This window comes from Drosophila takahashii, chromosome 2L (assembly GCF_030179915.1).
Source record: "Drosophila takahashii strain IR98-3 E-12201 chromosome 2L, DtakHiC1v2, whole genome shotgun sequence".
Taxonomy (NCBI): Eukaryota; Metazoa; Arthropoda; class Insecta; order Diptera; family Drosophilidae; genus Drosophila; species Drosophila takahashii.
In genome coordinates, this window is record NC_091678.1 from 7,879,170 (window position 1) to 7,905,506 (window position 26,337).

Genomic DNA, 26,337 nt, shown 5'->3' on the forward strand with positions numbered 1-26,337 from the left:
TGCTACCTTCCTTCCGCCGGGCAAAAACGGAATAGAATACTCGTAAGTGTATGTGGGGGAAATCAATAAAAGCGTTGGCGAAAACATTTGGTCACAATTTCAATTTTTCGCCAGCCAGTCAGCAAGCAAGTCGAATAAGAAACTCAGGAACTGAGAAACATTTCAACAATTTCCGCTGCCGCCTGGGCAAAAATGAAAATTTTCATTTCGCAACCGTCGCAGTATGGAATGTGCCATTTCTTCGACACCTCCAGAATTTCTATGCGACTGCACACCGCGGCGACAAAGTTAGACGAAATGTCATCATTTCCGTTGGGAAAACTGTGCGCGCTCAACCGAAAATCGAGGAAAGGGGGCTGGTGGGGAGAAAAACCGCCGTTTAGTTTTCCCAGCAAAATGATGGCGGTGCCAACTGTCGACTGGTGGAAAAAAAAGGTTAACTAAGAAAGCCATGCAAATGCCTTTTTATTTCCCCACACAAACTTTGGGCCCGCAGAAAAATACTGAATTCCCGGGAATCAAAGGCGGCGAAGAACTCTTTACTTTACTTTACTTTACTGGCGCGTCCCAGCCAATCCCTCTTACGGTCCTTAAACGAAGCGTAAAATTGTTAAATGAGTGCGAATGTCTACAGCGAAAAAGGGGCCCATTCTGCGGAGGCGAACTTTCATCCTTTGACCATTTCGAGAGCGTACTAAATTATTGATTAACCATGTTGTTCGCCATGCACGGTTGCTGCTTAGCTTTTTTCAACTTTCCCTATTCGTGGCTCAAATTAAATTGGGTTCTTTCCCCGCTTTACTGAACTGAATTTCAATTGATTTGCCTTCTTAGAAGTATCTGAATTTCGAGTGATTGAGCATGGTCTGTAAGGCTTCAAATTAACCATAGTTCCTAATTATTTGCCTACTAAAACTCCCATTTGAAACCTTTTTAAAAGGTGTCTAAAAGTATGCTACGAAAAATATTGTAGCATTCTTTAAGAGACCTTTATAGGGGTTTCAAACTAAGTATTTAACTGTATTGTTTGTATTTCAATTGAATTTGCATCTAACGCAATATGGCGAGGTAAATTAAATTCCAAGACTCTGATAGTTATGTGAAAAACAACAAGTCCATTTTGCGTGATGAAAGCCTCACCTAAATGATGATGTATTCAGGACAGGCAAGACAATGGAACTACATTGATATTGATGGCGATGATAAAGGCTAGTTTGTAGCAAAACAAGGCAGGGACGTCACAATGAGTTATGTAGCCCAGCTGAGGAAACAAGGGACCATGGGACCCCTGGTTAAAGACAAAGTGCTCTTATATTTCTCAACTTTGTGCAATTGCATTTGGCAAGCGGAGAGCGGAGTGAACAAGCTAAATTGAATTTGTTTACTTACCTGTGGGTTGTGTTTCGGTGAAAGCAAAAGAAAACCAGTTTGCGGTTCTAATTGATGCCGCGAGTACAAATAAACCTTCGGTCACAGCTGCCCCAGCAGTCTGTGTTGACTTTCAAAGCGACCAAGTTGTCAAATGCATCAAAAGAGATGTGGAAATTGAGTCATTTAAAAGGTCAAAGCTATTTGAATTCGTTGAGAGCTTGGTACTCAAAGAACTTGTTTGAATTAGTCGTACATGGTATCCTCTTTAAAAGACTTTTTACGAATTGGTGATATAATTGTTCATGTCTAATGTGGTCAACTTAAACTTTACTTTACATCCTAACATTAGAATAAAATATGTAACAAATGGGGATAGGACTATAAACCTATTTTCGAAGCTAGTATTTAATACGAGGTTGTTATGGCTGCTACGTGGGACGCTCCCAAAATTAAAGAAGAAAAACTCTATAGCTACTAACTAATATCCGAAATTGTACATAATTTACTTGTCAGCTTTAAAAGTCTTTGTCCCAACCGCTCAATTCCTCCGGTGGTTCGTAATCGTTTTCCACGCCCGAAGGACCAAAGTATTGCAAATCGGTCCAGCTCTTCAGCGGTCTCTTGATGGGGGAGGGCAATTGCTTGAGCTTCAGTCGCTGCCAATCCAGACTTTCGAACCAACTGTGCCGCTTAATGTCGGCGATTCCCTTGCGCTGATATCCCAGTCGTTCCGCCGGAAGTTGCTTGCACAGATGCCGCACCAAATGCTGGGCTGACTTGGGGATTCGCGAAGGCATGTGAATGACATCGATGCCGCTGAGGATTTGCTGATAGATCTTGATCTGATTAACGCCCCTGAAGGGGGTTTTGCCAACGAGCAGTTCGTACACGAGAATTCCCAGTGCCCAGTAGTCTACGGCACGATCGTGTCCGCGATCCAGGATAATCTCGGGGGCCACATACTCGGGGGTGCCGGCAAATGTGTTGGTCTTCTCGTTGTGCCTCACAAACTTGGCAAATCCAAAATCAACCTGGCAAAAAATTAGGAATATATTTTAGATTTGTTTTGGTAATCGAAACTATAACGTAGAGTTTTGAGATAACATATACATAAACTAATTTAGACTCAGGAAATACGAAGATTTTTTTTTTCAACTCCTTTTGAAACATAAGTTTCTGCGGTTTCAAAACTCTAGAGATTTTTATTACAAGAGGTCTTAACTTTTAAAAAGGTGTCTAAAAGTATGCAGTGAAAAATAAGACTACTTAAATAAATAGTAGCCTACTTTTGGACGCTCTTTTCAAAGATTTCTTGATTACTATTTTATATTATCCATACCAATTTGCAGTAGCCATCCGTGCCCAGCATCAGGTTCTCGGGCTTTAGGTCTCTGTAAATGAAATTGTGCGAGTGCAAGTAATCGAAGGCTTCGACGACACAGCCCGCTATAAACTTGGCGGTCTTCTCATCGAAATACTGGCGCTTTGACATCACCGTCCATACATCACCGCCCATGCACGCCTCCATTAGGAAGTAAACGTATTTGTCATTGCGGTACGTGCGATAGAGTCTGAAATAAAATATTATTTAATCTTCGGCGAAGTTAAGTGCCTGAGTTACGACTCACTGTGCTATGAAGGGCGAATGGCGGCACTTAATCATTACGTTCTTTTCATTGTAAACGTGTTCTATTTGATCTTGTTTGACCACCTCGATTTTCTTGATGATCTTCAGGGCCAAAGCCTGTTGGCCGTGGGCCACCAGATCCACGCGGCCAAAGGCTCCGCAGCCCAGCGTGGCTATCTTCTTCAGTTCCGAGATGGCCACCTGGGAGTATTCGTTGTCGAACTCCAGCGACTTGTTGCTGGATCGACCACCCGTATCATTTCGCTGGCTGCTGGGCTTCTCGCGTAGCTGTTTAATGGTTCCCAAGTAGCTAATGAAGGCTCTGTAAAATAGATGGGTTTATTATAGAAAGGGTTTTAAAATTATTTGTATTTATATAAGAAAAAATCCCTGTGCTTTTGAGTTTAAACATATTGGATTGGAATATAGCAGTTTATGTTACAATTAAATATTTTCTACATTTCTGATGGTTTAATTCGGATTAGGATCAATAAGATGTTCAAGTTAAGATATTTAAATATTATTGGAGAATTTTTGGAATAATTGTTTTCCGGTATGAAAGTTAAATGTGTTTCAACATTACATGTTCCCGTTAAATCGATATGGCCATGTAAATTTCAGGTCATTCAAAACCCATATCGCTTTTAAATGAAATACCAGGTCAAATTTACCTTGCCGCATATCAAATCAAAATTGATTTCAAATAATGTAAAATCGATCTACGTTTCATATCGACTTTTTTTGGGTGTAAACATTTTTTTACAGTTTTTGTGGGTTTAAGGAACCCCTAATTCAGTTCCCCTATTAGTTACACCCCTTATTAAAAAATGTATATTATATTTAAAACTCACTCTCTGTCCAGCATGAGCACCTCGGTGCCCGGAGCATCGGCATAAACACTGGCCTGTCGCACGTCCGCATTCAATAGGGCCTGCTCCCCGAAGTAGTCGCCCCGCTTCCGCTTGGCCACAATCATCTCCTGCCCTTGGTCGTCCTGCTTCTTTATGGTCACAGTTCCGCAGCGGATGATATAGAACTCGTTGCCCACCTCGCCTTCGCGCACAATACACCGGTCGGTCTCGTAGAATTTCTGCAATACAAAGGCATATCATATCGATATCTATATCCAACCGTCTGATGTATTACCCTTTGCAGCAGATCTACGACTTTGAGCAGCAAACTCTGGTCGAACTCCTGTAGAAACGGTGCCGACCGCAGAAACTGGAGGTTCTCCTCGCGCTCTCTGGAGCCAGAGATTTGCATGATGGCCCTGAAGGTTTCGCGTGTGATTTTCCATACCCGTGCATCGGTGGCAGCTGGAAAATAAGAGCATCAACTGAGTTATTTTCCCCCATAAAGTGCTCGAAGGACATTCACCCTGGATGCTCGCCTGCCGCGGGGCATTGTAGAGGATGGCCAGTTCACCGAAGACAGTGGCCGGTCCAAAGGTGGCCACCAGAGTTCCACCACGGTAGACCTCGTACTGCCCCTCGGCGGACACATATATCTCGGAGCCCTCCTCGTGCTCGTGGATGATGAGACTGTGCTTCTGGTAGCTGGCCGGGGCCATTGCATTGATAACCATCTCCTTGCGCTCCTTGTCCATTAGATTATTGAGGAAATCATTGCGCTCAATGGCCGTTCGTATGAGATTGCGTGTGCTGTGAAGCGTAGAGATTGGGAATCAGTGGGCCAATAACCAGGGATTGTTTGTTTTTCTCTAATTCAGCATGGCTGTTTCACTTACGCTTCGTCCTTTGCAATAAATTCGATTTCAATGTCGCCTTGAATGGGAAAATTGGGACGGACATAGATGAGGCCACCTTCCACGCGATGGATTTTGGGTGTCGGGGATTCGCCGGCCTTCTCCTCTGGCCTTGATATTTGATCCTGGTAGTTTTCGTGCGAAATTGCCGGGAAAAAGGGAATAGATACTTTTAATACGGCTGATAAGGGCTCAGATTGTATTTCGGTTAAATACGTTTTTTTTTCTGTAAAGGTTTCAAACTAACTAAGACAAAAGGAAGCCTCGACTAAGCCTCTTCTTCAAAATAAGCCCTCAGAAATTTGTTATATAGAGAATGGTCTATAAAATAACCTGGGGAAATACTTGGAAAACTGGAAACAAAAGTACGTGGAACTAAAAGTAAAGGAAAAAGACCACATTGTCTTAGGCGGCATTAATTCGCTATATCGGACCGATTAGCCACAGACTGCCAATGGGGAGCAGCCAAAAGAGCAGAGGAAACTGCCTTTTTTGGTCGGTTGAAAGTTTCGGTTCGTGTCTGTTGGCGAACAATTAACATTTAACTTGTTTTTACAAGTGTGCTGGGCGCACGGTTCAATTGCAAGCAGCTGTTTCGTGTTTCAGTTTCCCCCCTTTTTTTGCCTTTGGGGCTTCGAAAGGTTTTGCGGAGTTGACTCCCGCATAAAAGTTGCATCAAATAGTAAATGGAGTGTAGCTTTCCGACAGTCACACACACAGCCTGTCAATGGGGGAAAGTTTCTAGGTTTTTGAATAAACATGATGCGGACCCAGTTATTTGTTAGCTACGTACAGCGGAAAACGACTACGAAGCTAACACTTTTGTGAAATAAAATACAATAATTATGGTAAAGAGGCAAACATAATATATACCTAAATTTTAAAGAGTAGATTACTAGAAATTGTTATAAAAGTTTTGATCTGGTTTATAGTTGTTATATCTCACTATTATCCTTAGCAAGTAGTTTGTAGCTAGTTTTTATCAAATAAACATAAATCGTTTAACCTTACATCCAATTAAATAACCTGACATTTTTGGCAAACATTTTCTGGCATTATGTAAAAAATAATACAAATTTATTTGTCATAAAAAGCAATGAATAGACTAATAGTAATAATAATAAAAATAAATGTATCTATTTAACATCAATAAATCTAACATTTTTTTGCCTTTCAATTCCATGTTTTATTAAGTTGTTTTATATTTTTTTTATTTATTTATTTTTAATTATTAATTAACATTTAAAATAGTGAAAAATGCACGTAGTCTGTTTTTCTGTTTAAATGATGAAGTAAACAATAATGATGGGATATAAAGAGAGCATGATTAAATGAGAAGTTTGTGGGTGTTGCAAAAGTAACCTGGTAACCTAACCAAGGAAAACTGAACTAGCTTTCCTCTTCTACTACTATTTACCCCACCTGGCAGATAGAAAAACCTGAGTACCACCCACCATCACCTACCGACAGTCGAAAAGCCGCAGAGTTCTGGGCAGCCACCTCATTACTTACTTGACTATTCGAAGCATCCTGCTGGTCCTGCTGATTTGGCTGACTCGGCTGGTCCTGCGGACGCTCCACGCTCCGCTTCTTGCGCAAGTGGAGCGGCGTTCCGGGGACGAGGAGTTCGGGGGGCAGCGGCGGGGCCGGCGGTATGTTAATATCGGGCATCGTGGACACTCGGCGGCGGCGCTGGCTGTCCGGATGGGTCTGGCTCTTGGCCAGATAATTGAGTGACACATTGCTGGAGCTCTTGGCGCGGGGCGGAGCCTGGAGCTGTTCCTTTTCCCGTTCCCTTTCCGGTTGCTCCTGCGGCAGGACCCCATTTGTCAGCTTGCCGTTAATGGCGGCGCTGCTGCTGCTGCTGTTGTTGTTGTTGGCATCGCTGCTCTGCCAGGACAAAGTGTCATCTGTTTGCTGGGCGCTTAGTTCCTGCGTGTGACCAATGAAAAACTTTACAGGACTCTCGCTCACAGGTGTTGTGTTGGCGGAGGTGAAGGTGCTCGAGGGTGTGGCGACATCATCGGCAACGCCCTCATCAATTATGCCATTCACATTCACTTTGAGTTTTGACTTGCCGCCATCGAGGACATCGCTGGCATGTGCATTAGAACCCGGCTCCTCCTCCGCATCCTGCGAGTCCTGCGAATCCTCGACCTCTATGCTGGGCACCTCGGAGGGCAGGGCGGTGGGCCGTCGCTCTTTGACTGGTTTTAATTTCGAACTTGAGCGTGTGACATTAATTGCACTGCCGCCCAAAGAGGACGACTCCTGCAGTTTGTCCTTGTTGGAGCGGAACAGCCGCTCCTGGCCGCCATTGTTTGCGCTGCCATTTTCGGCAACCGACTGAAGGTGGGAGGGCGGGGAGCCGGGCGGCTGCTGCCTTAGCCGTTGAAGTTTGGCCTAAAGGACCAGGGACCAGGCAGCAAGGACCAAGGATCGAGCAGCCCAAACCCACCAAACATCCAGCAAGACAAACACAGCGGTGCGAAAGTTTCGGCGTTCGGTGGAAAGTGGAGGCGTGTGTATATTTACAAGTGTTTTGTGCCGATATTATTGTGTACACCGAATCGTTTGAAAGTATAAGAAACATACAAGCATGTGTGCAAATATTAGTCGAGTCTCACAAAGACAGCACGTAGATACGGTCGAACAGGTGAGAGTGTGGTATACAAGAAATATAGCTAAATAATTTCTGGGTTCTTGGGGAACTCACCTCACTGGCACTTGGAGTGACTATGGGCGAGTACAGTGGCTTCTCCTCGCGACGAATGTATAGACCAATTTGCTGAAAAAGACAAATCACACAGCTTAATTGATTTACAAGCAAGGTAAACTGACATACTAATAAACCCTTTCCCATCTGTTTATACACGCCTTCAATTGGCTAAATTAAATATTTGCTATAAATAAAAATAAAATCTCACTGTATTTATAAACGGTGTAGGCCTCCGAATCATCAACAGTGGCCTTTTTTATTGGCCCACTAACCACCAATATTTACTTTGCATGACTTATTGCCTTATTCCGCTGACACATAATTTTGAAACCAACTCATACTCATATTATTTGAGTTGAATAATACGATTTGATCTAGATAACATCAAAATTAAATGTGGTTTGACTCATTAAATGTACAAATTTAATTTATATTCAAAAAATATATTATTTTTACAAAGATACATTTTTTATTTTCCATGGTAAACATTACCTTGTTGTATTAATATTTTAACTTCAAGAAATAAAATTTTAATATAGTTCGTCAATAAAGCAATAATTGTTAAAAAATGCATGACGAATTGCTAAAAGATATTTCGTTTAAAAATTAAATATATAATTAACTTTAATAATTTATCCGTTTTCAATTTGATGCGTAATATCTTTTATTTCCTACAGATTTCTTACCCACTCTTTATATGTAAACACTCTTTATATGCTTAAGCCTCTTTTAGGTCAATAATAGCCAATTACAATGGCCATTTTTTTCTTTAAACACAAAGCTTTATATGTCTCATTCTACTCTACATAATACTCTACGTATTAAAGTGGCCCTATTGTGTCCCTTTTTGACCTTTCAACACGTCAGTTAGGGATTCCCCGTTAAGTATTTCAGTTTGATCTGCCTAAATTGTTGGTGAACGTAAAGCCTTAAAACGAATCTCACCAATTTCCATAAGAATTGTTCATCTACCAACATTCCATTCCATCTCGACTTCATGACTTGTAACCTCTTCAAAAGTGAAAAAGTTTTGACACGGGTGGTGTCATGTGTCGTAAAAGTATTTTTAAGTTCGGTTTTTGTTCAGCTGCGCAAAAATGTTTTAAAAATAGCCCAGACAGCTATGACTTGTGCCTGACATAAGTCATAATTTAGTTTGAATTTATTACACGTTTTTAGCATTTCCAATTTGAATTGACTAAACACTTGTGTAAAGATTATGGCAATGTCTACGTTGAGCTGGGATTACAATAAGTTTGTATTGGCCAACATTGCGGTAGGTTCACATAATCTTTTCTCCTCAAAAGTTTCATCGGAGTATACACAAAATTTGAAGTTAACTCATGCGGAAGGCGTTCGCATCTTATCTTTCAATTGGCATGGGGTCTAATGAAATATTCAACCCGGTTTTTCGGGGGCCTAGTGCAGGCATAAATAAACACGTGTCAATTTGCGAGTCGCCTGGATGGATCTGCTTTGATATGCTAATCGACCTAAACGACGGCGTTTTGACAGGTTTTCCGTTTTCCCACGGAAGCGCCAAATTCTGTTTTTGGCCGATAATGTCACCCGATAACGTTGACTCGCTGCTGCCTGCAGTTGAAAACGAAGTTTTTTTTAGGGGGGAGGGAGGAGGTATTTTCGGATTCGAAGCCCTCGGATTCTTAGTCTACGTCATTTCACGTATTCCTCCCCAAGGGCGTTTGCCTTTCTAACGGCTTTGGCCCCCCAAACATCCAGCAGTTATTTAGAATTACTGTGACGTGTAAGTTGTGCGTGCAATCACGTTCATTTCAGTGCTCGCCGCCTAGAACCATGTCAGTCCTGGAGTCCCCTCTCTTCCCGAGAAAAAAGACAGCTACAGATGTTTCTATAGATAGCCCAGCATCCGACGGATCCTGCATATTTATACGTCATTTGGAGCTCCGGCTGCAAGCTGCTCCACTCACACATTTTGTTTTAGATTTATGCATGAGCTTCGTCCTGCCGCACGAGTATGATTTTTCCTACGATTCCTGTTTTTCCACACCTATTTATATGCATGCTTATCATATTTTTGCATACCGAATACCAACTCGTCGTGGAATGTTTGTTATTGATGAAACGCCAGGATTGCAGATAGTCAAGTGCCGTGCAGATTGAAGTGGTCTCTTGAGAACTGGGTCCATTTGAACAATTTGTCAAAGTATCCTACGGAAATCCAAATGTATTTATGCAACTGTGTTCTACTTCTTTTATTAACCAGAATCTTCATTGGTTTTATATATTCTTTATATGCTCATTGAGCATTTCCATTGAAAAGTATTTTCCCAAAAAAAAAGTTAATGGGAATTCAGTTATCGACACTCGTGTTTTTCCCGATTTTTTGTTTTTTTTTTTGGTTTTTAGATAAGCCCGTTAAAAAGTAAACGTCATGGACAAAGTATTAGTGATAAGAAAAACTAGGTTTCGACCCAAACACAATTCAATACCCTATGTTTAGAAAGAACAAGGTCATTACCGAACGTAAAAATAGACAGAAAATCATGAGATAATAAAAATCAAAATCTGTACTCCGTTTGCATTTTTCTAATCAGTCAGAAACGAAGGTGATAAATTTTCCGATTTTGAGTTTTGATTGATTTATGTTTTGTATATTTAGTAAACAAATCTAGTAAACAGCCTTAAATATTATAATTTTATTGGGTATCTTTGGGTCGACCACTACCCTTATTTATTTTATGTTTCGCTACACATTATTTATGGTTTTCTCTCGTTGCCCCGATTAACTTAATTAAGCACTTGATGAACTTATCAGTCGAGTTATCAGACAAGTGCAATACTAAAGCGTGATCTGTGGCACGCGGAACTCACCACGGGGCTATCTTGTGTGTTGAGTATCGTATCGGTGTTCTCATCTTGGGCGGGGGTGAATTTGTTTTTGCTGCGGTGATGGAAAAGTCGGGGAAAGCAGGCCATATTGTTGTCGATTCGGTTAATTTATCTGTATCCGTCTATGATTTTCGTGCCTCTGGCCACTCTGTTTTATTAGCCGCGGTTAGTCGCTCGCTCTTTTATCTCAAATCGTTTGCTGCGGTTGCTGCGTGTGGGTTAAACACTTTGATTACCGCGGCCATATTCCCTGATTTATGGTCAAGGATTTAATTGCGGCTATAAATTTGTTGTGTTCGGTTGCAATTGCCGCGGATTATGTATGCTTCTATTGTGATTGGACTACAATTCGATTTACTTTGCCCATAAATTGATTAACCTTTGCTTCTATGTATTTAGTTAGAGTCTCTAAGACTTGGCTATTCGAAAATATCTTATCACTTTCATTTAATAAGCAAACAATAATAGGTGGGTTTCTGGCACATCAAGATTATAGTTTTGATACTTAAGAGGATTCCGGAAACTAGTATTTAGCACGTATTTAATGTTATCAGCTTATATCCCTTTAATTCAGAGACCAAGTATATATATTTTTAAGCATTTTATTTATATTTAAAAGTCTTGGAGAATTATTTAAAAAACAAGAAATAATTTTAGGTAAGAAATAATTAACTGCTATAATTTGTTATAATTTAATTTTAATTTTCCTTTTAGGTCTTATCAAATAGATTCGTTTTGCAAAACAAAACAAAATCTGTTAGAAACCGATTTAGTTTTCAGTGTGCTAGAAGAAGCACTAAACTTGGTATCTGGGAAGCTATAACCAAAATTCGGAGAAACTCGAAGTACGCACTCAAAAGACAACCAGCCAGATATTGTGCAGGCCATCATCGTCAGTTTTCAGTTGGCTATCAAAAGGACTTGGATTTCCGAGGGCACCACTAAATTCGGGGTTGACCACATCGGTTTATCAACTGTCCCAGAAAACTGGAAGCAGAAGCAGAATCAGAAGCATTTGCTTTGCATCTGATAAATTTGTTTGTGGAACAAAAGTTTCAAAGTTCAAAAATTATGCGCATCGTCAACTGGCTGCTTTCTGCTTTAATTACCGCTGAGAGCGAATTGCTACCAATTTCTCGGTTTTTGTTTCTGCTCGCAGCCCGGTCACTGCGATGAGTCAGTATGCTTGCTTGCCGGGGCTTTTATCATTTATTTGGCTCTTATCGTCTCAAATGCCTAATTGTTTTCTATTTATGCGGGGGGATTTCATTGTTTGGCCAAAAGCTCTAAGGCAACAGCACTTGGGGCGAATTATCAGAGCCCCAAACTTGGAGTATTAACCAATTTACTGGCCTCAAAAATCAGATACCCTCATATTGTACATATAGCAATAGCGTTTTATCAATTGTATTTCCTTATGCGATTGCCTCGATAACGCCGATGTGCATTTCACATCGCGAAATAAAGAGCTTGTTTTGATAGCCATTTGTATTTTGCTTTCCCAGCCATGATTTCATGCTTTGCTTTGGAAAATAATAAAAAACGTGAAATAAAAACGCTGAAACATGGGCAAAGTAATGGCAACACAACAGCCACAGCTACATCAACAACATGGACAAGAGAAAGGCCGGAGTGATTCGCCGGAGCCGCCAGTCACGAGTCACTCATTTATATTAATTTATTGACATTTCGTTTGCAGTTATCAGCACACTTTTCTGCTTCTTTATTTGTTGTTCTTCACTGTTCTTCACTTCATTCAACGCTGCTTTTTATTTTCCATTTTCATTGCATTTCATAATGAAGTTATTGCTTGATATTGATATTGTTTTTGGTTTTGATTTGGTTTATAGCATAATCACGTTAACAGCGAGTTTTTCGACCAAGGAAACTTTTTATTTTCGGGCACCGATAAGATTTTATGGCAAAGGTAAAGTTCACGTATGTCGCGTTTTACAAGGCGATTGGGAAATTCAAGTTGACCACAACCCAAAACTTGGTTAAAATTTTAAAACTATTTCTGAAGTACTGACGCACAGGCTATTTTATTTCACAGAAAAAACACTCGAATGTTTCCGCAAAGTTGTCGCTGAATATGTCAGCCATATCTTTTGATTAGATATCAATATCAAGAACTTCAAGATGATTGATATATTTGTTGACTTTCAATTTGTCAAATAGAAAGAGGGGAATAAAATGCAGAAACATGAATATTTTCGCCTTTATATAGGTAAACTTCAAGGTGTATTCACTTTTATTCACCAAAAAAGAACTCGTATGAGTAGCTTTTCACTTTTCAACAAACCACTTGAGGCGTACACGCAAAACGGGCATGTCACTCAGCCGAATGACCGCAGATTAATCGGGGCAAACAACATTCGTGGCTTTTCACTTCCTCAAAAAGTGCAAATCCGACTCCGATCGGGTCATTTTACACCTTCGCACGTAACAACTTCCGCTCCACGAGGGCCATTCAGAGGCTGAATCACTAGGCTCGCGGCCCCAAGGCTGTCCGTTGCAGGGGGGTAACTACCAGGTAAACCGTATACCCAAAACCGAATAACCAAAACCGAAAACCTTCCGCACACCTGCCGCCGTGGAGGCTGATAACTCGACTAATTTAACGCGGCCAATTTAAATTGGCAATTTGCTCGACGCTACGGCTACGGCGACGCCAACTGCGACTGCGACGTCCGCCTGGCTTTATGTTTATCGGTATCAGTTGAAGTGCCTGCCTAGAGGCCTTATCTATGGAGAAGTGTTGGGCATGCCGGGCATGGGCGTCACTGTTAACGCGAGACGTTCTTTTGGCCCCAAAAAGCGCATGGAAGTGGCGTTGAAAGTTGAAGGGGGTTAACTAGCCAGTCAGAAATTGGAATAAGCAAATACGAGGGGGCTTATCTTACTCAAACTCTGTTCTCCCATCTGCCATATAGCGAAAGTTAAATATGTATATTTATTTTTCGCGCTGGGAAGCCAATGTTTTTCTAGAATTAAGTAACTTAACAAATATACAAGTTGGGATTATCAAAAATATTAACCTATATCTCTGTTGTGTCTACAGATATTTTAAGTTTACTTAATTATTTTATTATATTATATTTTAAATATCTTAAAAATATTTGGAAGTATTTCCTTCATACTTTCTATACCTGATTTTGTATTTTAAAAAGTCGGATCGAGTTCATTTATTTCTGGAATATAGTTGCAAATTTCAAGATTTTTAGCAGAAAGGGTAACTAAAATCTCACCCCCTTTCCCCCCCTAAAAATATGTAAATCAAATGTGTTGACAAATGGCAAAGACCTGGCGTCACAAATTAGAATTCTTCGGGCGTTCAAGATAGGCGAAAAGTTCGCCGTTGAAGGCGGCGGAGTTTTTATTCATTATGCCCTTAAACGCGTAACTAAAGCAATTTGAAAGTAGAACTCATTTTCACTCTCGACTGGGGCTACAACTCGTGCGTCTTTCCTTTTCTTTACTTTCCCCCTCGCGACTCTACGTGCCCATATGCCTAAAAGTATGCACGTATCTGCCGACATTGTCGTTTGATTAAACTTGTTAACACACATTCCCGAGCCCCCTCGAACCAGCGGATGCGGATGCCAAAGTTTGCCAACCAAGACCGAGGGCATCCCATTCCATCCCATCCAATCCCATCACTTTAAAGTCAACGGTGCAAGCTCATTTGGTCCAAGGAAGCCGGAGCTCCAAACGAAAGTCGGGCATAAATTCCAAAATATATATCCTGCGCTGCCTGGGTATTTCCTGTCCCGGCAGGAAGTTCTATTGCATAATCTTATTAACCACAAACATACAGCCAACAAAATACACACCCACAACTCAGCCGGCACTCTATGAATGCTGAATAATTTATGCATCCAATTCCCAGGCAGCGGCATTTGGCCAGAATTGTTGACAACTTGCCTGGGTTCGGAGTCCCTGTGGCAATCCGTATTTTGATTTGGTTTGCCAAGTTTTTACTTTATCCGATTAGCCCATCCTAATTACCACCGGCTGTGTTTGCATTGCAGTGGCACATGTATATTTGAATTTGATTAGATTTGATTGCATTTCTCTGTGGCATATATACCATATACGAATATTTATTAACCCAAGAGTGGAGATCAAAAAAACACTCGAAAAATGGCAAAACAATTTGAGGCCTGAGAAGAAAAGCGGCCTGGGCTCTTTGTGCTTCTGTTTTATGACCAGCCACGCTCGGCGACACCCATGAAGGCCATGATTGATGCGCTCCTCGAGCTCCTTCGCGTTTTAGTGGATTCCCAAATTGCTTTTTTCACGCTGACAGTATTCAGTATACACAGTAGACGGCATACCGACGACTGACGACGTGAAAGGCCAACGGCAGTTATTCAAATGCAAACGACAGCTGTCAAAATGGTTTTAACTAAAAATTCGACTTTATCTTTCCCTCTTTTTTTTTGCAGCTCCTCTCCGGTGCGAGGAAAAAATGGGCCAAATGTCAATGAGTGACTGGGCCGTGGCAGCCGCCAGGAAAGCAATTCACGTCCTCGCCGAATGATAAGCTAGCTGGTAGTCAGCGAAAAAACCGTAAAGAGTAGAAAAGCCAAGTCAATGACCCTCGTCCGGTTATCAGCGACCATATGGCTGCTATGGATGGTGGTCCTGCCCCTCCGAACAGATGCTGACCAGAAATTCCCGCTGCCCGCCGTACCGCTTCCGCCCCCTCCGCCCTTTGCCCCCGGCAAAAATCACTTTGCCCTTAACGCATTTGCAGGGGAACATTCCACCTCATCCGATGGAGGAGGGGGAGGCCACGCCCCCTCCAGCTCGCCGGGATGCGGAGGGATGCTGAAGGCCCGGCATGGCATTATCCAGACGCCCAATTTCCCGCACCGTTTCGGCACGCCCATCGAATGCGTCTGGATAATCGACGCCTCCGATGTGCCGCCCCAGGGTCAGGGAAACGTCTCCATCGTGGTCTATCTGACCCAGCTCTACGTGCTCAGCGGCCTGAAGTTCACCGAGTACATGTACTACTCGGATGACTTCAAGGTGCCCGCCCATCGGGTCTTCACGCTCACCGAGGACGACGTCACCCAGGTGACGTGGGTGCAGTTCCACAGCCAGTACCTGGAGATCCGGTTCACCATGGCCACGCTGGACGGAACCCATCTGCGGGCTCTGGACCGCCTGCTGGACGTCTACGGGTTCAACATCACCTACGAGGTGCAGAACGAGGTGAAGACCGCGCAGTGCAACACGCTGCAGTGCCGCTTCCTGGGCGATTGCTACGCGAGTTCCGACTACAGGTGAGTTTATTTATAAGGCCCTTTTATAAGGAATAGAGTGAAAGAAAGTAGAAGAAACGTGACTGATTAGAACGGGTTGTAATATCTTGACAGCATTTTTGTAGTGCAGAGTAATAAACTGATTCGATTAAAGTTAGAACTGGACATTTTGGGTAAATTAATTTACAATTCTGAATTTATTTTATCTGGAAATTGCCAAAAAATAAATAAAACACGAATTTAAGTCAATTAAGATGATAAAACTTTGCTTTCAATATAACCAACATGGCGTATGATTTATTTTATACCTTTTACTCATGAAGAGCTTTTTTGTTATTATTATTATTTTGCTCGGAAATAAAGCACCTTTAAAAAATCAATAGATAAATAATAAAACAGCAATTTGGGAAAATTAAGTTGATAATATTTAAAACATCAACACCAACATGGCGTATGATTAATTTGAGGTCTTTTCAGAGCATTCCAAACTTGTTTTATTATTGAAAAAAAATACAATAACAATTACTAGATCATTATCATAACAGATAAAGAATAACTAATAATGGTTGTTAATCATTAAAATTTTAAAATGTGTCAAAAAGCTTATTTTATTATACTAAAAACTTTGAATGTACATAAAATACCAATATTTATATTACGATTTTATTGAAAATCATCTTTTCCACACATTCAGTCAGTTTTGTAATATATTTCTAAGCAAAAATCAGTTCAGATGGGTGGAATGATTGACGCAGCTGAAATACAAATATGAGCACTACTCGAGTCCCGACCAATCCAACAGGGTTTCCCCGTGGACACGAGCACCTGCGTCCGGAACATGTAGCATATTTAAGCGCAGGCAAAACTTTTGCGTCTCCCGTCGACCTTCCACTTCTACCGTCCGGACATTCAAAATATGGCAGGGGAAAGTGAAAAACCGAAAAACCAGATTCAACTGGGTTTAAAATTCCGTTTCCTTTCTGTTCAGACAAAAATCTATACACTCGGCAATCGCAGGTAGCCGTTGAAAATGTTAACTGCTCGCACATCAATCTTTCGCCCCTTGCATTTGGTTTTGCCTTTCGGTTCGTTTCGGTTTGGTTTGGTTTCGGGATCGGTTCAGGGCTCTCCACCTAAACCAAGTGGGAGCCATACATTTGTAATGTTTCAATAAGTGGAGCTACAAAACAAGCGAAAAACCCGCCCGGATTTCCCCGGCGGAAAAGCGTCGGAGAAGCCGAAACAATGGACGGCAGGCAACCCATGTCAGTGAAAAGAAAAGTACACACACAAACTGGTTGGCCAAAAGTCAAAAGAAAAGCTGGAGCGCTTGATGCATTTTCCCTGACAAAATCCAGGTAGTGGGTTTTATGAATAAGCTCCGCAATTGAGTTTGACGTGAGAGCTTGTGTGGTACAATGCTTTGACAACTCGTGGGCTTGATTAATTGAAGAGCTCCTCGATGCAGCGAATATTCCGAGTATATCCCACTCTACAGATTCAAATTTAAATTCGAAGCCCAAGCAGTGGCAAATAAAATTATACTTTCAATTTTGCCGGCAATTATAAAGTCTAATGCCTAACAAATAGACAATTTGAAGGCAATTAACATGTAAATAGCCGGGCGCACAATGACCCCAGAGAACGTTAAACAAATCAAATTAATTGCCCGATTTGTTTGGGCGAGACTTTGCTATTTATGAGCCACGAATATTTTCCAAAAAAAATTCTGTGCGAAGTTTGCGAAGAGGCTGCAACTTCCACGCCTACTTAACATAATTATAATTAATTGGCTGGCCCAAGGCCGCGCATCCGGGCAGCTAATTGAATATTAATATCAATGTCGAAGTGCGAGTGAAATGCCTGCTGGCGAAAAATTAATATAAAAGTGACAGCTGAACTAAGTTGCATCAGCGTAGTCTTTCGCTCATTAGAGTCTGGAGTCCCGAGTCCTGGAGATACAATTTCGCGCCTGCCACGTAGCATCCCGTAACTTAATTACCAACTAAGGGCAAATGGGAAAAGGCCCCGTCCTCTACGTGCCTGCGATAAGGACGCACATCGCACTTCGTGGAGTTCCCCGAATATCTCTCAGTGCACGATGAAGCGAAATATGTGAAGGGGGGTTTCTGGGGCTCTGTCAAGTGACTTGTGTCAGGAGCAAAGCATCACAGCTGCTGCGCACTCGTATAAACAACAAAACAGTCATGCTCATGTTGTCAACTCTCCTGCCACAAGGATATGTCGTGATAAGGGGGGAATATTCAATCCCCTTCGAGCTTCAGTCCCCCCTTTTTTCACTCATTGCATCCCCGTTTATGGCGCTCGTTTTCAGCAGCCCCTTTGTTAAGTTAATGTGCGAAAATGCATAGCATCGGAGAATAGAATGCTAAATAGATGGATAAGAGCGTGAATCTTTATGTGTCACCCAGTGTGCGTGCGCTTAGTCCTCCCGTTTATTAATTTTTTGCTGCCTCTGTTTCACTCGTGGAGTGGCATCTCGTTGACTTTGCATATGCTACAGTGTGTATGCACAGCTGGGGTAAAAATAATAGTTCAGTTTTTGGGGAAATTATGATTTTGCTTTAAGACGCAAGTTTGTTATAAAGTTTACCAAAAAAAAAAAAACGTACTACTTTGGTATATTTTTTTAAAGTTGTAAATTGTGAAATTAAATTTTTACATTTACTTTGATGACTTATTAAGGTTAACTTTACCTTAGTTAAGATCAATATTGAAACCACAACTTTGTATAATTTTTTAAACCATCAATCGCAGCTAATATTTTGCCCTCAGGTGTCATATGTGTTAGCTTTTTTAATAGGCGCCTTCAAACGAGCTAAGCAAAAGTGTCAAGTGCTGCACAGCTTAAAGCTAATGAAATGTTGTGAAATGAAATGAGTTGCAGGCTTAAATTAAGCACGATTTTAAATTAATTGTGTTTTTTTTTCTATAAATAAATGAGAAATGTATTTTATTTACTGACTGAAATTTATCAGTGGCACTGCCCTCTTTTTTCGGTAATTCCCGCAAAAGTTCGCCGAAGCTCATTAATGGCGGCGACCACTAACCCCATTTGATTGCCAATAAACTTTGTATAAAATATTCAAAATCCTGTTGAGCTGCGAACTGCTCGCAGAAACTTTAGAAAAGCGATTGCAAGTTGCCGGCGAGAGCCAGGGAGCAGAAACAATAAGCCATAAACAATTGGCTAAAAGCCAACAGGCGGCAAGGAGTTGCTGTCGCAGCCAGAAGCCAGAAACCCGAAACCGTTGGTTTCCATTTCGAGCCCTTGTTTCTTTTGGGTCCTGCATTTATTTCGACTGACTGAATGCGTGGCTGGCTGCATTTTTATGCATTTATTTTTCGGGGCTCTGGCACTATGGCATTGGTACTACTGTTTCACGTCCATCAATTTGCCGCTGGCCAGCGAAAATCTGTTGCACTTCACCGCAAAACTCAACAGAGCAGTAACCAATTTATATTTTTAAATACTTTTTCGTTTTTAAGCCCTTACTTTTGTTTTTCCTTCTGTGCCGTTGCTTTCCTTTTCGTCCGGTTTTCGGCGCATCTCTATATTTTCATTAACAAACGCTTAATTGAAAAACTTTTTCGCTTTGAGGGCCGTCAGAGGGTCCATTGCCAGCCAGACCCGCCTTTATTGAACCGATTCGGTAATTTAATCTATTTTTCCTTTAAGTTCGCAACACAGAGAAGAAAAGTGGCAAAATGTATTCAGAGTTGATGAGCAGAACAGAAAAAAGTACCCATCCATTCCATCGCATTACGCATATATTTCGAACTTGTTGGCTCAGTCTGCCGCCAGACCTTCGCTCTAAACACAACATTGTATATTTGAGTGCCCGAAAATGTAAAAGAGGCTGTAAAACCCAATCCCCAGCCGACTGATTGGCAACCTTTTTGTGCGAGCATCGGTGAGCAAACAGAAGAAGCTGCACCGACGGCAATGACATCGGTTCGGAATTAGGCCACATTCATTCGGCAAGCGATGTGCGTCCCAAAGTGGGTTTGTGTCGGGCTTGGGTCTGATTTTGGGCTCAGTGGCGGATTCGGGGATATTGTTAGCCCTAAAATACGCGATCTTATCAAGGGTCCTATTTAAAAAATTGTAAAATTACACTTTCTATTTAAAAGTTTTTGATTTTTGTTTGCAGGGTTTTTGTAATGAATCTGAATACATCTCTTATATATTCTTTTTTTTAGGGATTTTCTTTAGTTTATAAACTCTGGAAAAAACCTTTCTTTTAGGCCTGGATTTGTTCACTTTTTTGTAATCTTTAAGTTTGTCATGGAAATAAAAAAGGTCACCAAGAACAGGGGGTTTAAAATATAACTTTTACATTACAAAATAAACATCTAATGAAACCTCTAAATATCCAATTAAAATTTGATGTCTACTACAATGTATCCGGCTAGAACAAAATAAAGTTATTACCTGATTCAGTCATAAAATAATATAATAAATAATATAAAGTGACCAAAATAAGCTGTATAACTTGTATTTCGGCGACAAGACTTTTTACTATGGGAAAGATACATATCAGACCAATAATCCAATAAATTTTAATATGAATATTTGAACCAATTGATTAGAATATTTATTCTTTATAATAGTAGAAAGATTGATATGGAAATCGCTGTGAATATAAATTAATATCGCAAATGGCTACCAAAAATTTAAAGTCAAGACCTTACCTGTGGACAAAGAGAGTATGGAAAAGTGGAAAACCCATTGCAATATTTCCCATAAACCTCCCTCGAATTCTGGATCCGCTCCCACGAAAGCGGGGGAGGGTGCATATGAACAGGCTCGGCAATGAATATGCGTGGCCATTGGCTGTGGATATCTGCGTCCGTTTCAGCTTTAATAACAAAAAGCGAGCCTGGTGCTGAGCAAACAGAATGTCAGCACCAAATGAGATCAGGCTCGGGTTGCGGGGGCCAAATAAAGGACCAAGCCCAGGGTTATGGAGGGGGAGGGTATGCTGATGGAGATGGAGCTCCTGCGGAGGTGCATCCTTGTGGCTGGCGATGCACATGCCAGTGGGCTGGGGTGGCCACATGGCAACTGTGTCAGTGTCATTCCGATTCGCCTGCCTGCGCCTCGTGCATTGTTTGCCATGTCAAACATTGTCATTTATCCAAAGTCGACGACCGGGGATGCCCAGGGAAGCAGTTGGCTTTCGGTTTAAGTTTGTGCATGAGTTTGGGCCGCCGAACAGAGTCCGAGCTTTGCATATTGCAATTAAGTTTTGTTTGGCCCCGAAATTCGCACATTGGAACCCTGAATCCCCGATACCCGATCCCCCATTTCTGGCATGTGCCGCTCAATTAAAACTTTTTGCTCCCAATATTGTGGCAATTCGGTGCTTTTAATTTTCCTGTCGTGCAACGACGTCGAGGCACCTTTACCGCAAATTGGGCTCCTCGCTTGAGCGAGAGATGTTATTACTTATTTCGAAAGTTTCCCAAAATATAAGAAAGCCAGGTGGTCTGGGTGGAGGTGAAAGAGAAAATATTAAAAACATTTTGCAGCCAGAGGACAACTATTTTCCATTTATTCTTATTGAATCAGATTATTACGGTTATGTGGTGCGAAAAGTCCCCATTTGTGTGAAAATAAAACACAGATATGACAGGCTATTATAATTATAAAAGCAAACCTTTCTAACTAAATAAGTTGGCACAGCTAAAATAAAATAAAAACAATTTTAAAGCAAAAAAAAGAAAACCATTAAAATGCAAATGGAATAGCACGCACATACATATTTCTCATATTTAACATCCTTTGTGTTTTACGACTGTGAAGCGGTAAAATGCCCGCCACAAACCATTTCACAATCCCTATTCTTGGCGCCCCCGCAGTCACCTTTTCACATACGACCATCAAATTAAATTTTATTGCATTAGGCGAATGGGTGAAAAAGTAATTGCCAACATTTCAGCCTTTTCTTCTTTTTCCGGTTTTTTTTTCAACCGCTTCCTTTTACGGTTACACGTGCCACCGGCAAGAAAAAAGCAATTTGTTGTAATTTCATTGCGTTTTCATCGTAGGCTGCCCAGGCCAACAGTCATTCAACGGCACATTCGTGGACGCCCATCACTTAAACTGGAATTAAATGGGAGAGCACAAATTCGTCAGGCTTTGATTCGATTGCTGGATGTTTTAATTATTGATTATTTATAATGAAAGCAATTAGCCAGGAAGAAATCGTACGAGTAACATGAAAATGTAACAGAGTAACACGGAAACTACTAGGGGTTTTAAAGTCTCTTAAAAATCTGACTAAAAGTATGCAATAATTTATTTTCACACTGATGTATTCATTACGTAAGAGAAACATCCTTTCTTTTTAAAATCCAAATGATTTCTTTTAAAGCGCTGACTTTCCACTGAGAATAGATCTACTGTACAACTTATATTTCTATCAACTTTTCAAACTTCACATTAAAGTTTCTGCTGGCCCATTACGCGATGTGCATGTTTGAATGGCTGTGTACAGTATAAATATTCGCTTCTTCATATTTCTCAATGCACTTTGGCTTTTTGTCAAAAATCTGCCAAAATTCTGGCCAAAGACTCGCAACTAAGTAACAATGCTGGCGTCTCACATGACATATCCATGGCAGCCATATGTGTATTTTGGGTTAGCTATTCAAGCTATTCGCCATTCGCATTCACATTCGCCAGTTGCCTATCGTCATATCCATATCCACATCTATATCCACATCCCAAACGCAGTCAAGCATTTCCCCAGCGTTGTCAGCAGTTTTTGAGTGCAGTGGCAGTGCCATAAAGTTGCTGCAGATTTTTGGCAAGCGATTTTAATTGTTCGGCCTTACAAATCTGAATGAATTTAAAATGCGCAAAATTGGATTGCCAGAAGCAGTCAAAACATCGCCCTCCCCCGAGAGCCGTGAAAAATCTATCTGCTCACCGCCAACGACGAATCGCAACACATGCCGTATGCGCGGCACATTTAATTTTTATTTAAAACAAAGGCCCGGCAGCGGCAGGCACAAATAAAGGGAAAATAAAACTCGGTGTGCCAAATACTTTTTGGTGTAAAAAAAACTTTCGAAGTGCACATGTCGCAAAATACACAGAATTATGCAAAAAGGACGAAAAAAGGTAGCCAAAACTCACAAAACCAGCTGCAGGTGATTTTCGGCGATTCGTAAAAAATGCAAAGCCCGTTTCATTGAAATGAAGAAGGTTTAGTGCCAGAAGAGCTGCGCTGCAATAGTCCTGCCCTTTTTTGTCGCCCAGTTTATCCTTACGAATAGCTGTCGATGAGTCAACTTTAAGGTCATTTATAAAATATAATTTTATTTAAAAGAAAAGTTGGGAACAATTAACAAGCTTAGGTTCAAAATAAGACCCCTTAAAGTAAGATTAAATTCATCTGCTTTCCCATTAAACTTTGTAAAATAATCTCGGTTTAGATGTAGCCCAAAAACGCTTCCGTCACAGAAGGCAAAACAAGGAGCGAAGGCGATAAGTGGGCAGCAAGGACTCGTAGGCACCGCAGATGTCAGGACACAGGGCAATTAATTTCCGCTACACAATGGCAGGCATACAAGACCACAAACTTCTTATGTAACAAGGCAGTAGGTCAGTGTGCAAGTTGAACAAAGGGGCGTCTTCGCTAGGTCTAACCAAACTCTAGCATACATTCATGTTCGAATGATAAACTGCTTAATTTTCAAAGTACATAGTGGTCAAGATATAGGTGCAGAATGGGCCAGACAACGAATACTTGAACAAAGACTTACCAGGAATTTTGTCTCATGCTAGAGGAAAATAAATAAATATTTTGCATAATTGCGGCGGCCAATTCAACTTTTCCAAAATGGTTCCCTATTCCAGCAAGTGAGCACAAAGATTTCGCATAAAAGTAAAAGTTTCATGAACATCAAAAGTTTCCTGGTCACTTTTTGTTTCGTCCTTTGGCCAAGAGAAGATTTGATTTTTCTTCGACTAAGCGGCGTGAAACTTTTTCCTTTTGGCCTCTCGTATAAATTTCGATTTACCCAATATGATTTGAGTTTGATAAGTAAACTGCAGATGGCACTAATAGATCAATTAGAATTTTTCTACCATCGAATACCCATTAGGCTTGAGACTCTGAAGAAGTGTCAACCAAAGGAGGCTGAATTGACTGCCTTCCATGGGCTTTTCACGCTTTTAAGACCCAGGGATCAACCTTTTTTTTTGTAAAATGGAAGGACGAAATGGCAAATTAATTTCGGTTGGCGTGTGTCAACAACGCATGACTTACGAACAACTGGGGTAAGCAAAACAATTGTTCCTCCAGCTGAAAAACGAGCGACAAGGGGCGAAACAAATGGCAAAGGATGCCCAATTACTTTGAACAAATGGTTACACATTTTTTTTCTCATCGCGTCCCCTGAAAAAATTTGTCCAAACCCGGGAAGCCCAATTAAATTGTCAAAATGCTGTGAGCGTAAATTATGTCCTGAGATTTTAAATGTCGGTAATTTTCCGGCGAAAGTGACGATTAAAACGGTGCGAAAGGGGGTTTTAATAAAAAATACTTACAAAGGTCTGAAATGTCCTTTTTTAATAACCGGGTTGGTATTATAAAAAATATTCGATTTTAGTAACTAGGTAATATGAGTTCAATAGGCTTTTATACCCGTTTATTTATTATATTTAAAGGTTATGTATGATACCAGATAAGAAAAAATTTCATATTTTAATCAAAGAGAAGTTCTAAGAAAATGCTTTCCCTTAAATCCCTTGGCAACTTTTAAAGTGGTTTAACGAGCTCACTCAATCCGTGAGAAAATCTCTTTCAAGAGATTTTTCGCTGGCGACAGGACCATTTTTCTCGACTCCCTGACCTTGGCTTCCGGCTTACATATTTAAATTATTGTGAGAGGCCAAGAGCTTGACCCCAGTGCCTGTGTATCTGATGATGACGCCGCTGTCTCCACTGCCGGGTAGGAATTCGAAATAACTACAAATTCAGCTTAGGCACGTACTTAAAAAAAGTCCCCATCAAGTGGGTCCAATAAAAGTTTTATGAGTCAGCCGCAATCTCGGGTCCAGATAAATGCGAATTCTGCGACCGGCGCTGTGATAACTTGTCCACTTTGAACAGCGGGTTCTGTTGGGTGCCAAGATTGCAGTTCACATAACACATAACTTCTTCAGCTCGAAACGTGCTCACATCCTCCGTATGTTCTCCTTGCAGCTCCTATGGATGCTCCTGTTTTCCGGGCTTCAGCGGCAGTGACTGTGGTCATGGCCCACTGTGCAAGGACCTGCATACCAACGTGTGCCAAAACGGCGGCACTTGCAAGTAAGTACTAAATCTCTAATCAAAATAGGGCAAATTTTTATCAGAAATTATGAACAATAAATATTATTTAATTCTTATTCATAACCTGTTCATTGAAAATATTTTTTATTAATTGAAAAGCAGACAGAAATTAAGATTGAATGAAAAACAATACTTAGAATATTGTAAAGTAGAGAAAATAATAAAAATATATATATTTGGTACTTGATTAAATATTAAAAAAATTAAAAGATATTTTGAAATATTTGTTATAATTTTGTATAGTTTTTTATATTTTGAGCTTCAAAGTTTGGAATACGTATAAGGACTTTTCAGAGCTTACCCATCCTTTTGTAAGGCTGGTCGCATGTTATATCTTTGCCAGCTCCTTTTTTTTGCTGTCCTCATTTACTTACTGTCGGATCATCATTTGCAGGCACATCGGCGACGCCGCCATAACTTGCCACTGTCCGAAGGGCTTTAAGGGGACCAGATGCGAAATACCCGAAATAAACGAGACGACACAGGGTAAGTGCAATAATAAATGTTATTTCCGAGATATATATCTACATCGGGATACATATAGTGGGGAAGTCGGGGGGATGTATGCAGGCTAATAGGCGCCGGGACATAAAGAGGGGGCATAAAAAGGACTGGAAAAGGGAGTGGAAAAGGCAGGACAAAGGGCGCGGCTGTTAAAGTGAAAATGTAATTAAGGAAATAATTAGCATTAAAAATGCACTCATTGCCAGCTGAGGTACCAAACGCAGACACTGTGCAGACTGAAATTGAAAGGAAAGACATTTTTCCGCCGCCCCCTTTGGCACTTTTCCCTCCGCCCCCTGCCCATCTGGAAATTCTCTCGCCCCATTTAATCGGCAAGTGCGTGCAAAAACAATAAAAATGTATAACAACTGCAATGGAGAGCATTAAAAGGGAGCAGGCGGCGCAGTGGAAAACCTCAGGTTGTCACTGCCCGGGATCCGTGCCAATTTCCATACGGCGCCCGCTTTTCGCGATGGGAAACCCAGGAAACCGGGAAACCAGCAAACCAGGAACCCAGGACAAGAACAACAACGTGCATGTCATCAGCCGCCAACAATGTTTAAGCTTTAAGTTGCGCAGTTCATTGAATCGCAAAGTGCCTGCAATGGTAATGAGAACGGGGAAAAGAGGACCTGAATGCAGCAAGCGGATTGCGAGATGTTCGGTTATTTCCCGAAAACGAAGGATTCCTGAAAAGCCTGATAAAATTCCATTGAAAAATTTGAAATTTCATTTAAAGTGCGTACAGAGTTTATATGGTAAAATATATGGAACTTAAAAATAATATTGCTCTTTCTCTGATATCAATAAAAATATTTAAAGCTGAATAATTCCCC

At 41.0% G+C, this 26,337-nt stretch overlaps 2 protein-coding genes across 8 annotated transcripts in view; one reads left to right on the plus strand and one right to left on the minus strand.

The window, feature by feature from the left end:
- Positions 1-26,337, plus strand: part of LOC108063192 (uncharacterized) — a 119,271-nt gene that overhangs the window by 16,318 nt on the left and 76,616 nt on the right. For both annotated transcript variants that reach the window (XM_070211473.1, XM_044395064.2), the window contains exons 3-5: positions 14,802-15,647; positions 24,869-24,976; positions 25,392-25,483. In XM_070211473.1, the coding sequence (XP_070067574.1) occupies positions 14,950-15,647; positions 24,869-24,976; positions 25,392-25,483 (898 nt within the window). In that variant the 5' untranslated portion in view covers positions 14,802-14,949. The remainder of the gene's footprint in view (positions 1-14,801; positions 15,648-24,868; positions 24,977-25,391; positions 25,484-26,337) is intronic.
- Positions 1,681-12,962, minus strand: LOC108063186 (cGMP-dependent protein kinase 1). Of its 6 annotated transcripts, none has more exons than XM_017150189.3 (11): positions 12,788-12,962; positions 10,336-10,561; positions 7,480-7,551; positions 6,276-7,166; positions 4,746-4,888; positions 4,376-4,659; positions 4,145-4,314; positions 3,850-4,088; positions 3,000-3,320; positions 2,711-2,942; positions 1,681-2,402 (listed from the first exon to the last, which is right to left on the minus strand). In XM_017150189.3, the coding sequence occupies exons 2-11, from the start codon at positions 10,438-10,440 to the stop codon at positions 1,887-1,889; spliced, it is 2,973 nt and encodes a 990-aa protein (XP_017005678.2). In that variant the 5' UTR covers positions 10,441-10,561; positions 12,788-12,962; the 3' UTR covers positions 1,681-1,886. The 6 variants fall into 6 exon arrangements, with proteins under 6 accessions (XP_017005678.2, XP_017005677.2, XP_017005676.2 ...); XM_017150188.3 differs by having other exon boundaries at positions 12,670-12,962; XM_017150187.3 differs by having other exon boundaries at positions 12,656-12,962.